Source organism: Astyanax mexicanus, chromosome 8, assembly GCF_023375975.1.
Source record: "Astyanax mexicanus isolate ESR-SI-001 chromosome 8, AstMex3_surface, whole genome shotgun sequence".
Lineage (NCBI taxonomy): Eukaryota > Metazoa > Chordata > Actinopteri > Characiformes > Acestrorhamphidae > Astyanax > Astyanax mexicanus.
The window spans coordinates 30,868,880-30,882,888 of NC_064415.1; the positions used below are offsets into that span (position 1 = coordinate 30,868,880).

At 40.3% G+C, this 14,009-nt stretch overlaps 1 protein-coding gene across 18 annotated transcripts in view; it reads left to right on the forward strand.

The window, feature by feature from the left end:
* The first annotated feature begins 3,041 nt into the window (after window positions 1–3,041).
* The window catches only part of LOC111188189 (integumentary mucin A.1-like), a 30,093-nt gene continuing 19,125 nt past the window's right edge, over window positions 3,042–14,009 (forward strand). For 4 of the 18 annotated variants that reach the window (XM_022678245.2, XM_049483004.1, XM_049483001.1 and 1 more), the window contains exons 1-6: window positions 3,046–3,511; window positions 5,800–5,864; window positions 7,653–7,734; window positions 9,421–9,458; window positions 9,644–9,673; window positions 10,360–10,401. In XM_022678245.2, the coding sequence (XP_022533966.2) occupies window positions 9,434–9,458; window positions 9,644–9,673; window positions 10,360–10,401 (97 nt within the window). In that variant the 5' untranslated portion in view covers window positions 3,046–3,511; window positions 5,800–5,864; window positions 7,653–7,734; window positions 9,421–9,433. Of the gene's footprint in view, window positions 3,512–5,799; window positions 5,865–7,649; window positions 7,735–9,420; window positions 9,459–9,643; window positions 9,674–10,359; window positions 10,402–14,009 lie in introns of all 18 variants that reach the window. The other 14 variants (XM_049483009.1, XM_049483002.1, XM_049483003.1 and 11 more) reach the window with 8 other exon arrangements.

Sequence of the window (14,009 nt, forward strand, 5' to 3'; positions counted from 1 at the left end):
GTTATTAAATTTTTTTTATTATGATGCTATTGCTCTAAATATGACATAATACAAATATGACAATAGAAATGTGTGCCAATGCCAATAATCGATGTAAGATGAATCACTTGATTACTTTTTGAATAAAGAAAAAGAGTCTGATGCAGTGATTAGGTTTTTAAGTATAAGAGTTTATTCATTAAGTTTTTTTTACCAGGGTTTAAGTGGTCCTTTGTAGTTCTAGGAAAAAATCTAATATATGAGTAAATAGGCACAAAAAGGAAAATACAGAAAAAGACCCATACTGGTACAGAAGAAGAGAATAAAGAAATTGTGAAGGTGATTGTGCGTAAATATAAACAATATTAAATTAAAGTCAACGATGTTATACTCTTCAGTTCAAACAATACTTTTCTATGTTGTAACTGTCCGTTTTTTTTTATATAAGAAACCTGATGCAAAAAATGTATTAATTTCTGCTTCTGCTGATATTGGTGTAACTAAGAACAGCACTCTCTTATTGAAGTAAAACCTCAAAAAATCAAAGGGTCTTGCCTTGAACATCATGAACACAAGAAAGAAAATGAAGCAGCTGGATTGATATGAGCAGGTTGATAAGGAACTGAAGGAGCTGCTGATGTGTGGCTGCAGCATGTGTGAATGCTTTACATGCAGGTCTGAGGAGAGGTTGGAGACTGAAAATCAGAAAGTTTTTATGTTCATTATGTGAAACCTGTATGAGCCAGAGCACATTTTAAAAGAATGAAAACAATAGTATTAAAAACAGAAACAGTGAGTATGTGTTTTAGATTATCTTGTAACATAAATCATAAAAATCATAATTTAAAGAATGAATTCCAAATACATTAAGGATTGTACCTATTGTATATACCTGATATTTTATTTTTGTTAAATGTTGTTTATTATTATTTATTAACAAATCAGATTTGCCTGTTTGATTACTGCATTATTGTTCATGAAGATTCAGCCTGAATTATATAGATTATTAATAATGACCTCAGGGGAAAAAAGTAGACAGATTTTAACCCTGATAAGGTCTTCGGGTCTGTGAGACCACCCACTAAGTTGATAAAAGTGTGGAAATCGTAGGTCCAGTGCACACTCATTTTTCTTTCCTCCTCTCTGGTAATTTGTGTGTGTGTGTGTGTGTGTGTTAGTGAGTGAGTGAGTGAGTGAGAAGGACAGAGTCAAGCAGGTAAGTAGGCCCTTGCTGTAAGCACTCACACTGTTCCCGCACAATTAGAGACCCAACACTATCTGAGCCCACATTCCCACACATTTCACTCCATGTCTTGTAGGAACCAATCTTGGAGACTTGACACTATAAAAAGCTTTGTCAGCCTGGTTCCATTTAAAAAAACTGATCAAGATGGCAAAGTGATTCTCTGTTCAGACTGATTGGAAGACAGAGAGCGTTTTGATGGTGCACTCTAAAAAGTGATTCTGTGTTTTAGTCAGTGGAAATTAATATTATTAAGTGGAGTGAACTTATCGGCCAGTATAACTCAATAAAATGAGTTCAGAGAACTTCAACCTGAAAACTTAAAAATGTTTGTTGAACCAATGAAAAAATGTGATTTGAACCAACTTTTAGTCACTACCTGTGTCAATGCTCTTTCTAGAGTGTTGGTTCATGCAGCTTTCCTACAGGCTCCTGGCACCATATATCTGCATATTGGGTGTGGCCTCTTCCTTACTTACCATCTTTGTGTTGTCTGTTGCCCAAAGCTACCTTATCCTAGGCGTGCAATATTATAATATATGTTGATTGCCAGGCCTCAGTGTTTGTGGGCTGTAAGAGCACATTAACTTTATTCTGTGTTGTTAGTGATCACAGTATGCTGGCTTTGAGCTACAGAGTTCACTCTTTGCTGAGTTTACTCCAGTATTATACTGTCAGTATTTGCAGTTAAATAATAATATACCAAATATGTTGAGAATACCACATTGAGTTAACTCAGCCTTTTAAGGCAGCAGGAGAGCTTATATTGCTGAGTTTAAACAACTTGAAATGTTTTACATTGTACTTTAAAATTATGAAGCACGTAATTAAGTTGGATAAACTGGATAATTTAAGTTGATTTGCCTTAAATTTAAGTTGAGATAATGAAAACTGTCAACTTGAAAGTAATCAAATAATTACGTTGAGCTAACTTAAAGGAATTGTGTTGATCTAACTTGTTTACTTAATTTGTAAAAACTTAATTTATTTATGTGTTACCAATTGAAGTAATTTTTTTAAGTTGGTCCAACAATTCTCTTTTTTCAGTGTGTTGCAGACTCTGAGGAAGATGTTTCCGATTGTGAGGATCTGTGACACTGAGTGACACTGAAGAGAAGACATACATATGCATTACACACATAGAGAAACTCTGTGGGCCCTATTGTACACCCTGTGTATACGATGCTCCTTGCTATTTTACACCCTGTCTTTTTTGCGCCTTGCATCTGTGCTGTTAAAATAGTGTCAGAGATTAGGAATAAATCTACACTGATGGATGTGGTGGTCTAAAACTGAGATGTTTTCAGCTAAACATCCGGGTTGTTTCTAACATGGTAGTGGTAAATACAGGTGCACCACTGACTGGTTAAAATCAGCGCAAACCCGACATTTGTCTCAACAATAAACAGAATATAGAATAAAATAACATTGCTGTTTCCTCAAATGAGCTACTGGTGTACCTTCACAGCGTGAACATGCAGGTCAGTTTCCTCTGCTGAGACGCACAAAAATGCCACTGTTAAGATCCCAAAATGCCAAAGAGAGGGCACTTGGCTTTTAAAGTGAATGACAACAGGCACACGTTTTACGTTAGTCCCAAAACACACTTATAATTAATAAAGGGAAATTTTTTTGCATTTTGAGCTGTGTAACATGTATTTTTTAAATCCTCACGATAGCAAAGACACACCGAGAAGTCCTAAATGCAACTGCGCGTGCCATAATTGACCAGTGCGCTATAGATCACTAAAATCACTATAAAAGTGTTATTTATACAGACGTTATGTGTAAACTCAGCCAAGTTAGTTCTGAAATGAAATTCAAATAAATAATACAATAGAGTTTTGAAAAAACTTGCTTCCTTTGCTAGTTATTAATAACCAATATAAAATAAAGCAAAATGAGTATTATTTCAATTCAACAAAAGTAACAAAAGATTTAACAAAAGTAAAGGGAACTCATTTAACATATTTGTTGTTTATATTACTAGCAATTGGAAGTAAATTGAAGTAAACATCTGCTGAGTATTTAAATAAAGAAGTTCGATTTTTTAAAATGAAAAGTCCCAAAATGCAGTGGGTCCACCGGACCCAGCAGGACTCCCTGTGTAACAAAAAGCCAAGACTCTAGAAAGGTTGAACTGCACAATCTTGTGTATCCAGCCAGTCAAGTGAGAAATACGAGACACTGATGCCAGGAACACAACTGGGAGTGAACTGTTACAATCGTCCTCGCTCTCCTACCTCATATTAAGGATTGTTAAATGTGGGAGAAACCTGAAACACACAGGTAGAGTAAAACAACTATTCTATTATTTTTCTAATAGATTAAAACTAATAACGTTATCATAACATTATCCTAACATAACACAAACCGAAACTAGTTACTCAAGCTGTGAAAGTATATGTTTTCAGTGTGCTTCCTCATGCTTGATGTTTTATAGTTCGTAATCTTGATTGACGAATGACATGTTTACCTTTCTTGTCTCAAAGAATACAAAGACTGATCTGTGTGAAAACTGGGCCATATGCCCATGAACCCAAGACCCAAGACCCAAGACCTTTTTTGTTGTTTTTATTTTAAGACGTAAGATTTTGTATTTATTATAAATTATTTCAGATAGTATAATGTATACATTATTAAAGCTACTATAAAGTATTTAATTACTGCTAAGAAAAAAAATACGCACTTCTAAAGGTATAGAGCTAGCTGTAGTCTTAACTTTATTTAAGATCTGAGTATTATTTTGAGCTCAGGTTTCCTGCTGGAACTGATTCAACAGGCTGATTTCAATCCTGTACTTGAATAAACATGAACTGTAAACGAATAGGTCCATGAGAAAAATCAAATACAACTGAAATGAGTTAAAAGGTTTCTTGTACATTGGGTAGTAGCTCACAATGCAATGCAATAACTATTAAATAGACACTTTCATTATAAAAAATGCAATATGCAAATATTCCCAAACCAGTGGCCATGGTTGTGAAATCAGTTGCTTTTTTAATGAGCTGTCTCTGCTGACATGCACACAAGGGAAACTCCCGACAAAGAAACAATGTAACCATTGGTATATCTGTTGTTGTTGTCATGCCAACATACAGTCAACTCCAAAATTATTGAAACAGAGTTCAATGCCTTTGTTTCTGCTGTTGACTGAGACAACATTTGGGTTTGACACTGAAAGATGAATATGAGACAAAACAGCTATATGTTTTTACGTATTTACATCTGGATCTGAAGCTCAGTTTAGAAGGTAGCACCTTTTACCTGAACTCACCCAAGCCAGCATTTAATGGTATGAAATCTTTGAGCAATATGATTCTTTTGGCATCTTTATGTTTTTTTTAACAGTCCTCAGCAAATATACAACCGTGTGTCATCTGTAAAGCAGTGGAAATATATTCCATGTTTGCAAATAATAAATGAAGAGTTCTTTGCAAAAACAGATTTGCTTAAAAAGAAAGTTCAATTCTTTAAGGATACATTTATCAGTTTTTGCAAATTAACTATATTTTTGCTAACATGACATCATATACATTTATTAACTGGTTTCAACCAGTGGAGGATAAGAAAGAACAGTTGTTTTCTCTTTATTAGTGATATCTCTGAACTCTGGAGCAAATATAGTTTTATCACAACTGTCCAAATCACTTATTTCTGTTTACTCCTATTCAAGTAAATGATACCTGAAGATTACGGAAATTGTTCACCCGTTCAGTTGATTTACTTTAAGCTGCTTTTCTTCCTCATTCTTAAGAGCTGAGAGATTTTTTTACAAGGCAGGTGGACAGCTATAAAAATGTGAACATTTGTTTCAATTCTGCTGAAATATTTCTGTAAATTAATCCCTTTTTTAAGCTTATTTTTTAAGTGTGCCACCTTTGCTAGAAATCACCTTTGCTGATTTAACAAACTGCTTTCAGGCATTAACTTATGTTGTAAACTTTTACATTGAAAATAAATATCAGATCATGCTTACATTTCATGGCAATAAATGATAAAAAAAATCCCTTAGATATTTAGACGGAGAAAATGCAGAAATGTTCTCCATCCAATGATGAATAATAATGCGGCTTCCTATTCATTTCACTTTACTGTATTTTGCAAGCACTCTTTTTAGAATTACTTATTTAGGAAATATACACAAAGGAAATATAGGAAATACAGTATTGTGCAAATGTTTTAGGCACCTGTGGGAATTTCAGTAAATAATTCTCCTCATATCAACAACTGGTTTGGTAAATTTGGTAAATCAGGTGAGCTGCTGCTGGAACTGAACACATACCCATGCTGGCTGAGGGCATCCAGGGGAAATCCCGGAACTACACTTTGTTTCTCAGCTCGGCTCACAGGATATAACATACTTAGTTAAAATAAGGATTCCTTGTTATGTTTTACTGTATGTATGTTTATTTGCATATGTCCAAATCATATGTGGTGCTTTTTTCAGGTAAAAACACTCATATTGCTGAGATAAATGGATTAGTGTAATTTGCTTTGGTGCCTACAACTTTTGCACAGTACTGTATATTTAAGAAATATAATACATTTCTGGCATGTTGCTATCTTTTTGGCAGAAAACACCTGTGCACAAATGACTGATTAGATTTGTCAGATGTCCATACCTATCTCGGCAATGCAGGTGTGCCCCTACTCAATACACTCACACACACAATGAGGCGCTGCAGTGCACAAACCCAACTTTTACATCAACAATAAACAGAATACAACATGAAATAACATTGCTGTTCCCGTAAATGACCTGCTTGTGCACCTTCACAGCGTGAATGCGCACGTCAGTCATAAAATACCAATGAGCCAAAACCAGAGCACACCTGGCTCTTAAAGCGAATGGCAAGTGACGCCTTGATTGACTTATTTCTTGTTACGCCCAAAACACACCTATGTTTCATTAAGATAATTAGTAGGCAAGTCAAGATTCGTTTATTGTCATTGCATCTGAGTACTGGTACACCACAGTGCAGTGAAATGATGTTCCTCTGGAACCATGGTGCAAAATGGAACAACAATACAATATAGACAACCTAAAGTGCCAATACAATAAACACAATTTAACAAACAGGACGGTACGATACAGATACTGTACAATGAAATATGCATAGTGAGGAGAAGGTGCAGAGATATGTAACATACTGTAACATATAGGACATACATGATCACAGCAGTTACTGTGGTAGAGAGTATACAGTGGATACATAAAAAATTTAGACCCATTTACATTTTTCATTGTTTATTTCATTGCAGCCATTTGCTTAATTAAAAAAAAGTAAAAAAAAAAATCTCATTAACGTACACTCAGCACCCCATCTTGACAGAAAAAAACAGAAATGTAGAATTTTTGGCTAATTTATTAAAAAAGAAAAACTGAAATATTACATGCTCATAAGTATTCAGACCCTTTTGAGCTAGTACAACCATGAGTCTTCTTGGAAATGATGCAATAAGTTTTTCACAAATGCATTTGGGGATCCTCTGCCATTCTTCCTTGCAGATCCTCTCCAGTTCCGTCAGGTTGGATGGTGAAAGTTGGTGTACAGCCATTCTCAAACTCATATTCATGATCAATTGGGTTTGGGTCAGGGCTCTGGCTGGGGCAGTCAAAAATGGTAACTGGGTTGTTCCGAAGCCACACCTGTGTTACTATAGCTGTGTGCTTAGGGTCATTGTCATGTTGGAAGGTGAACCTGCAGCCACAGCCGGACTCCAATAAAGGCATAGAACTACCTCAAGGAAGATCAGAGGAAATGGACAGCATGTGAGTTAAAGATGAGTGTCACATCAAAGGGTCTGAATACTTATGACCATGTGATATTTCAGTTTTTCTTTTTAAATAAATTTGCAAAAATGTGAAAAAAAAAAAATGTTTTCCTGAGTGTAGATTAATGGGAAATAAAATAAACTTTTTGGATTTTAGTAAATGGCTGCAATGAAACAAAGAGTGAAAAATTTAAAGACGTTTGAATACTTTATGTACCCACTGTATGATCCTTATAGAATGAAGCAGCTAATATTACATGTCTTTTGTGTGTTTTAAGCCGCCTTAGATATATTTTTGTGTCGTCATGATACCAAACACACACTGACACAGCCTAAATCAAGCTGCTTGGTGTGCAGATATTTATCTCTAAAAACACTGCAGTAGTTTGTGGTTGTGAACCAATTCATGGCACTGCGCTGAATGTAATAGATATTTATTCGGCTTGTGAAAAGGTAGCTAGGAATTTTTTTAACAGATCACATTCCAGAGTTTAAGCAATGTTTATCTCTACATATTTTTGTAGTTATGTGAGTTTTCACATGACAACATTTTTATTAGTCAACAGCTCTGTGTATTTTGGCATGATACCCACTGTTTACTGGAATAGGTGGCCTTTTGCAATACTGAGATTCTTTGCATATTTTTAAGCAGTTCCTCCTCTTTCTGTACGAAAAAACACTACCCTGAAGGAACGGTGAACAGAAACCAGACATCCTGCACAACTGTAAGACAGGTAAGAATGTATTTTGAGGTTTTCTGTGTTAAACATGTGTTAGGATTATTTAACTCCTTCGTTTCATGAGGAAGAAAATCTGATCTAAAATGTCCTGATGTAAGACTGATTAAATAATGATAATCATGGTGGTGTGAATGCTGATATGGGTAATAGATTTGAGGGAGATGCACAGTGCCTTCCAGAATTATTGGTAAATATTAGTTGTTTAATTTTTTTTTTAAATAATCTTTACACAGCCATTTTAGCAATGGACGTTGTTACAAAGCAGCTTCGGAAATATCTACATATGGGGCACATTTCCAAATAAGGGTTAATCATACTGATTTACAAGCTTTTTTGAGAACAACAGAACTTTAAGAAAAACAATTTTGTGCCTGCTTCCCAAAAACCTTTGACTTTTGCATCATCAAGTATCTTATTATTTACCACAAAATTTTGTAAATGACTAATAATCATTTAAATCACTAATATAATTAACACAGAAAGGAAAAAAATGGGAATTAGATAATATAATAAAAAATATTTTTTTTTTCATAAAATATTACGTATTGCACATCAAGCCAATGAAAAGCATTTCAATTTATCGAACTGAGATATGTAGAAACAACAAATAATGTCCTACACATTCATCAAGATTTGTTGTACATAAATTGAATTATTAAAGGCTAGAAAGCCCAGGACTCTACTAAAATGGCAATAGCAGTCTTGATGAAGTCTTGATTTCTTCATATATTGTGTAATTTTGTGGGACAAAGTAGACCCAATAGTATTCAAAGCCTTTATTTTCAGCTTTTTAAGCTTACATAATATGTACTCCCTAACAGCACAGTAAGTCACAAACCTATATTAAAGCCTAGTCATGCAAAAAAAAATTGTTTTATCAATTTAATTTTCTTATTCTGAGCAGAAGCTACTCACCAGTAAATTCCTTGTCTTCTGCAGTTTGTATCTAGTTTGAAAAAACTCCCACAAGGTTTTGTGGATCTGAGTCGGCAGCCGGATGTATACAGCCTTAAAGTGTGCAGTGTTTTATTCAGGGAGGTTGATTAACAACAATTAAAGACAGACAATCTGTCAAAATGTCTTCATGTGTGAGGTCTCTCACATTCAAGTTTATAAAATCTTGTAGTGTGGACCAGGCATTAGAAAACTCTCCAGGAAAGATTTTGGAGCTTTACTGTGCGGATTTGACTGCATTTAGAAAAAAGAGAGTGTTAGTTAAGTCGGGATGTTAAATGATCACCAGACTAACTCATCTCCAATTTATCCGAGATGGGCTGGGCAGATCACGTCATTCCAGAGAACACAGTTCTACCTTCCAGCTTTAGACCGCTCTAAAAAGAGGTTCTTCAAAGTTTTTTTTAAAAGTAATGTTTATTCAAAGCTGTGGTTCTCAAAGTAAGGACCGGGGGCACCGATGGGTTAATGAACTAGTACAAGATCCAGAACCAGCCAGTATATAAACCTTGACATGACACTGGGGTTACTAAGCAGTTTTCTAAATATCACATGAAGTTGCTTGGGGGTTGCTAAGTGGTTGATATCGTTGTTGCACTGTAGCAAACACTAAGGTATGAAGGGATATATGTACATGTGCAACACTTTGTAGCTGAAATCTTTAAGACCTGTGTTTAAACCTTATCAGTGCATACATACTTACCTAATAAATCTGCTGCTTTTCAGATCAGCTTCAGCCATGATTTTCCTCCTGGTACTTTCAGGTCAGTCGTAATATATGCTTTCCTATTAGTTTAAACATTGTGCATTGTTACTCAACTACTCATAAAGTTACTCTTCAACTGACTGTTCATTCATGTCTGGAACAAAATATATGTGAACTGTGTGCCCTTGGGGCTGTTTTTAGCTTGGTTACTTTAACATATGTACTATGTATGTGTTATAACAGGACTCTGCACCATTCCCTTTACACTCAGTCGTAAGTTGTTGGTTTTTTTACATGCTTTCAAATAGGGGTTAATTTATCTAAAATAGTAATAATAATAATAATAATAATAATAATAAAACAATACAATAAAACGTAAAATAAAAGTGAAAACAGTAGTGGTAAAAATAAAGTATAAAATATTAATGATAGCATAAATGAATAATTGTAAAATATCATAAAAAATCACCAGTCAGTTCAAATATATTAAATGAAAACAAAATAAAATAAATACAAACTAAATAAAACAATTGTAGGCTAGTTGGAGGTGGAATGAGAGTAAAAAATTACCTGACTGACACTATAAGTAAAGTGTTAAGGAATAAGGAAAGAGTAAAAAAAAATATGCATTCCTCTCCTAATCTAAACTCAGATTACAGAACTGACTGTTAGATTAGATAAAGATTTCTCTGCCACTCTGTTTTTTCTTGCTGAACTATGCAGTCGGCTCAGTGTGTGTTCCGGTTTGTGGCTTTTCTGAAGTTCTTACTACATTACTACAGGAGCACCAAAAGTCTGAGAGTTTGAGAGATCAAACTCTATAAAATCTATCAACTTGATCAGAGCAAAATGCACTGCACTGCATAAACAAGCAAAGAAAAAACTTGTCAAGACCTTTCCAGTAAGCTATTCATATTCACAGACTGGTGCTAGTAAAATCTGTCATCCCCTTTTCTCAGAAGAAACAACACTAGAACTTTCCACAACAGACACAATTACTGGTAAGTGTGTTTATATATATATTAGTGTCATGTCTTAGCCCTGTCTCATGTCTCTGTGTGTGTCCCACGTGACCTGTGCCCCTGTGTCTCAGTACTTTTCCATGTGTTTCTCATTTGTAGCTCCGCCCCTGCCCCAGGTGTTTCTAATTATAGTGTTTCCTGTTTCCTTATATAGCCCTGGTCTACCACTTTGTCTCTGTCGGTCTTTGCACCTTCCCCTGTTGTTTTGTCTCTCCGTGTTCTTCCGTGTTCCATAGCCCTAGTCTTTGCCCGTGTTTTCCTCAGTTAATCTCTTGTATATGTTTTCTAGTTTCTTGTTTATTTCCTCGTTTCCCAGTCCTCTGCTTAGTGTTTTGTTTCTAGTATATCCTAGTGATGGGCAGATGAAGCCTCATTGGGTGTATGGCACATTTCCCAAACTGTATCGACACTGTGTTGAAACTGTGTTGCTGTATCACTTAATGGCGACATCTGCTGGACTAAGAAAGTCATTGCAAGCAACTGCGCGAGGAAATGCATCGGTCACGTGGTTTTCCTTAAAATGATACGCGGCCCGACACAGGGGTTCGCCTTGTTTGCTCGGTGCATGCGCTGAAGTTTCAGTGTCGTCAGACCCATCGCTACCAAACGACACAGGAAGTGTATCGGTCACGTGGTTTTCCTTAACTTGATACGCGCACCGACACGGGGTTTCGCCTTGACAGCTCGGCGCATGTGTCGAGGTTTCAGGGTCGTCAGACCCATCACTAGTATATCCCTTGTATAATATATCCCTGCCCTGTTTAGTTTTGTTTATTTCTTGTTTGGTTTTTCTAGTCTCTTGTTTAGCTCCGTGTTCCTTAGTTCCTTGTACATACCCCTTCTTTGTGTTTATTCCTAGTTTAGCTCCTTGTATATATTCCCTGTTTGTTTATCATTATTATTATCTCTAGTTTGTTATTGGTTATTTGTGTTTCTTTGTTACATGTTTACTTGTTGCTTGTTTCCTTGTTTCTTTGTTATTTATTTAATAAATTATTTATTTATATCGCCCTTACCTGCACCTGTGTCCGCCTCCTCGTCTCCCTGCCTGGGTCAACTCGTGACAGAAAGACCGACCGTAACATGGACACAGCAGGTTCTGCCTGGACTGGCACCAGAATGGCGATTCGCCGTACTCCAGGCGGGATCCCGGCGCAGGAAACCTCGAGGCCTCATGGACGCCGCAGGCCTCGGGGTAGGCGCTCTAAGGGGTCCCGCCAGCCGGAAGAAGACCCCTTTTCCGGGGAGGATTTTCTTGGGGGGGCGCTAAGGGTTGGTGCGGTTAGCCTCGGTGCCTCCGTGTACCCGAGGCTAAAGGAGCGGGACCCGTGGGACTTTCTCGGGTGCGCTCCCAGCAGCTCTGAGGAGGAGGAGGACTTTCTCCCTACACCAGCTCGTCTGCCGCTGCCTCCAGGGGCTGTTCTGCCTCCAGCACACATGTGTCCACCCTGGTTCCTGGAGGAAGCGGCATCCACCCCGGGGAGAACTAAAGCAGCACCGGTTCTCCAGACGCCGACTCCCGTCCGTCCGCCTCCCAAGGCGCGCTCCGTCCCGGCGCCTCCAAAGCTAGCTCCTCCGGCGGCCAAGACTCTGTCCTCACTGGCGCTTCCAGAGCTAGCTTCTCCAGTGGCTAAGGCGCTAGCATCCCCGGCGCCTCTCAAGCTAGCGTCTTCAGCGGCTAAGCCACGCTCCGTGACTTCTGTGACGGCTGTGAAACCGCGCCCCGAGATCCCCGCGGTAGCAGCCGAACCTCGCCCCGTGTTCCTCGCGGTAGCTGCCGAACCGTGCCCCGTGATTTCCGCGGTAGCAGCCGAGCCGCGCTACAGGACCTCCGACCCAGCGAGCCAGCCGCGAGCAGAGACTTTCCCCGCGCTTGACTCAGCCGGAGAGAGTACTAATCCAGTCCGGGATTTTGTGGCAACCGCACTCTCAAGCCCCACAGCTGCAGCGCCAGCACCTCAGGCTGAGGAGCTGGCTTTCATGGCGGCTGCAGAGCTGGATTCCGCCGCTGCGATCCAGCCGCTCTCTGGGACTATCTCCGCGGCAACCCAGCCGTGCTCCGGGACTATTTTAGAAACTTTTCCCGCGCCGGTCTCTACCGGCGGCCCCGCGCTGCTTGCAATGGACTTTACCGGCGAGGCTACAAATCCAGTCCGGGTTTTTGTTTCACCCGCGGCTTCAGGCCTCACAGCAGCAGCGCTGGATCTCCACACGCCCAGCTCCGAAACTCTCTCGGCGGCCACGCCCATCTCCGAGGTGTCTTCGGCTGCTGAGCCACGCCCCCGGACTCCTGCCGTGTCTGCAGAAGCTGCTCCAGCCTCCGTCTCTGCAGAAGCTGCTCCAGCCTCAGTCTCTGCTCCAGTCTCCGTGTCTGCTGAAGCTGCTGAAGCCTCCGTGTCTGCAGAAGCTGCTCCAGCCTCCGTCTCTGCAGAAGCTGCTCCAGCCTCAGTCTCTGCTCCAGTCTCCGTGTCTGCTGAAGCTGCTGAAGCCTCCGTGTCTGCAGAAGCTGCTCCAGCCTCCGTCTCTGCTGAAGCTGTTGAAGCCTCCAAGTCTGCTCCAGCTGTTCAAGCCTTCAAGTCTGCTCCAGCTGTTCAAGCCTTCAAGTCTGCTCCAGCTGTTCAAGCCTTCAAGTCTGCTCCAGCTGTTCAAGCCTTCAAGTCTGCTCCAGCTGTTCAAGCCTTCAAGTCTGCTCCAGCTGTTCAAGCCTTCAAGTCTGCTCCAGCTGTTCAAGCCTTCAAGTCTGCTCCAGCTGTTCAAGTCTCAGTGTCTGCTCCAGCTGTTCCAGTCTCAGTGTCTGCTCCAGCAGTTCCAGTCTCAGCACCAGCTCCCGCTGCCAGAATCGCCGCGCCGCCAGCACCAGCTCCCGCTGCCAGAGTCGCCGCGCCGCCAGCACCAGCTCCCGCTGCCAGAGTCGCCGCGCCGCCAGCACCAGCTCCCGCTGCCAGAGTCACTACCCCACCGGTTCCTGCTCCCAGAACTTTGTTTGGCCCCAGGTCCCACGTACCCAGGCAGGCACCGAGGTCTCCTGACTTTGTCCCCAGTACTGTGCCCAGGCTGGTTCCTTGGACTTCCCTTCAGACATTTGCCAGTCCTGGGCACCCACCCGTGTTTCTGGTCCCCATGTCTCTCCCTGTTTTGGTCCCTGTCTCTGTTTACGTCCCTGTACCCGTGTCTGTCTCTGTCTCTGTTCCCGTCCCAGTTACAGTGTTCGTTTCTGTCCCTGTTGATGTTCTCGTCCCTGTTCCTATGTCCGGTCCCATCCAGTCTCCGTCCCCTGTCCAGTCTAGTGTCCAGTCTTCGGTCCCCTCACCTGTCCAACCCTTCGTCCAGTTCCCTGTCCAGTCTCCGTCCACCGTCCAGTTCCCTGTCCAGCCTCCGTCCCCTGTTCTGTCTCCGTCCACCGTCCAGTTCCCTGTCCAGTCTCCGTTCCCCGTCCAGTCTCCGTCTCCTGTCCAGTTCCCCGTCCAGTCTCCGTCTCCTGTTCAGTTCCCCGTTCAGTCTCCCGTCCAGTCTCTGTCCTCTGTCCTGTCTCCGTTTCAGTCCCCGGTTTCGTCTCTTGTTTTCCCCGGCCTCTCCCCGCCGCCAGC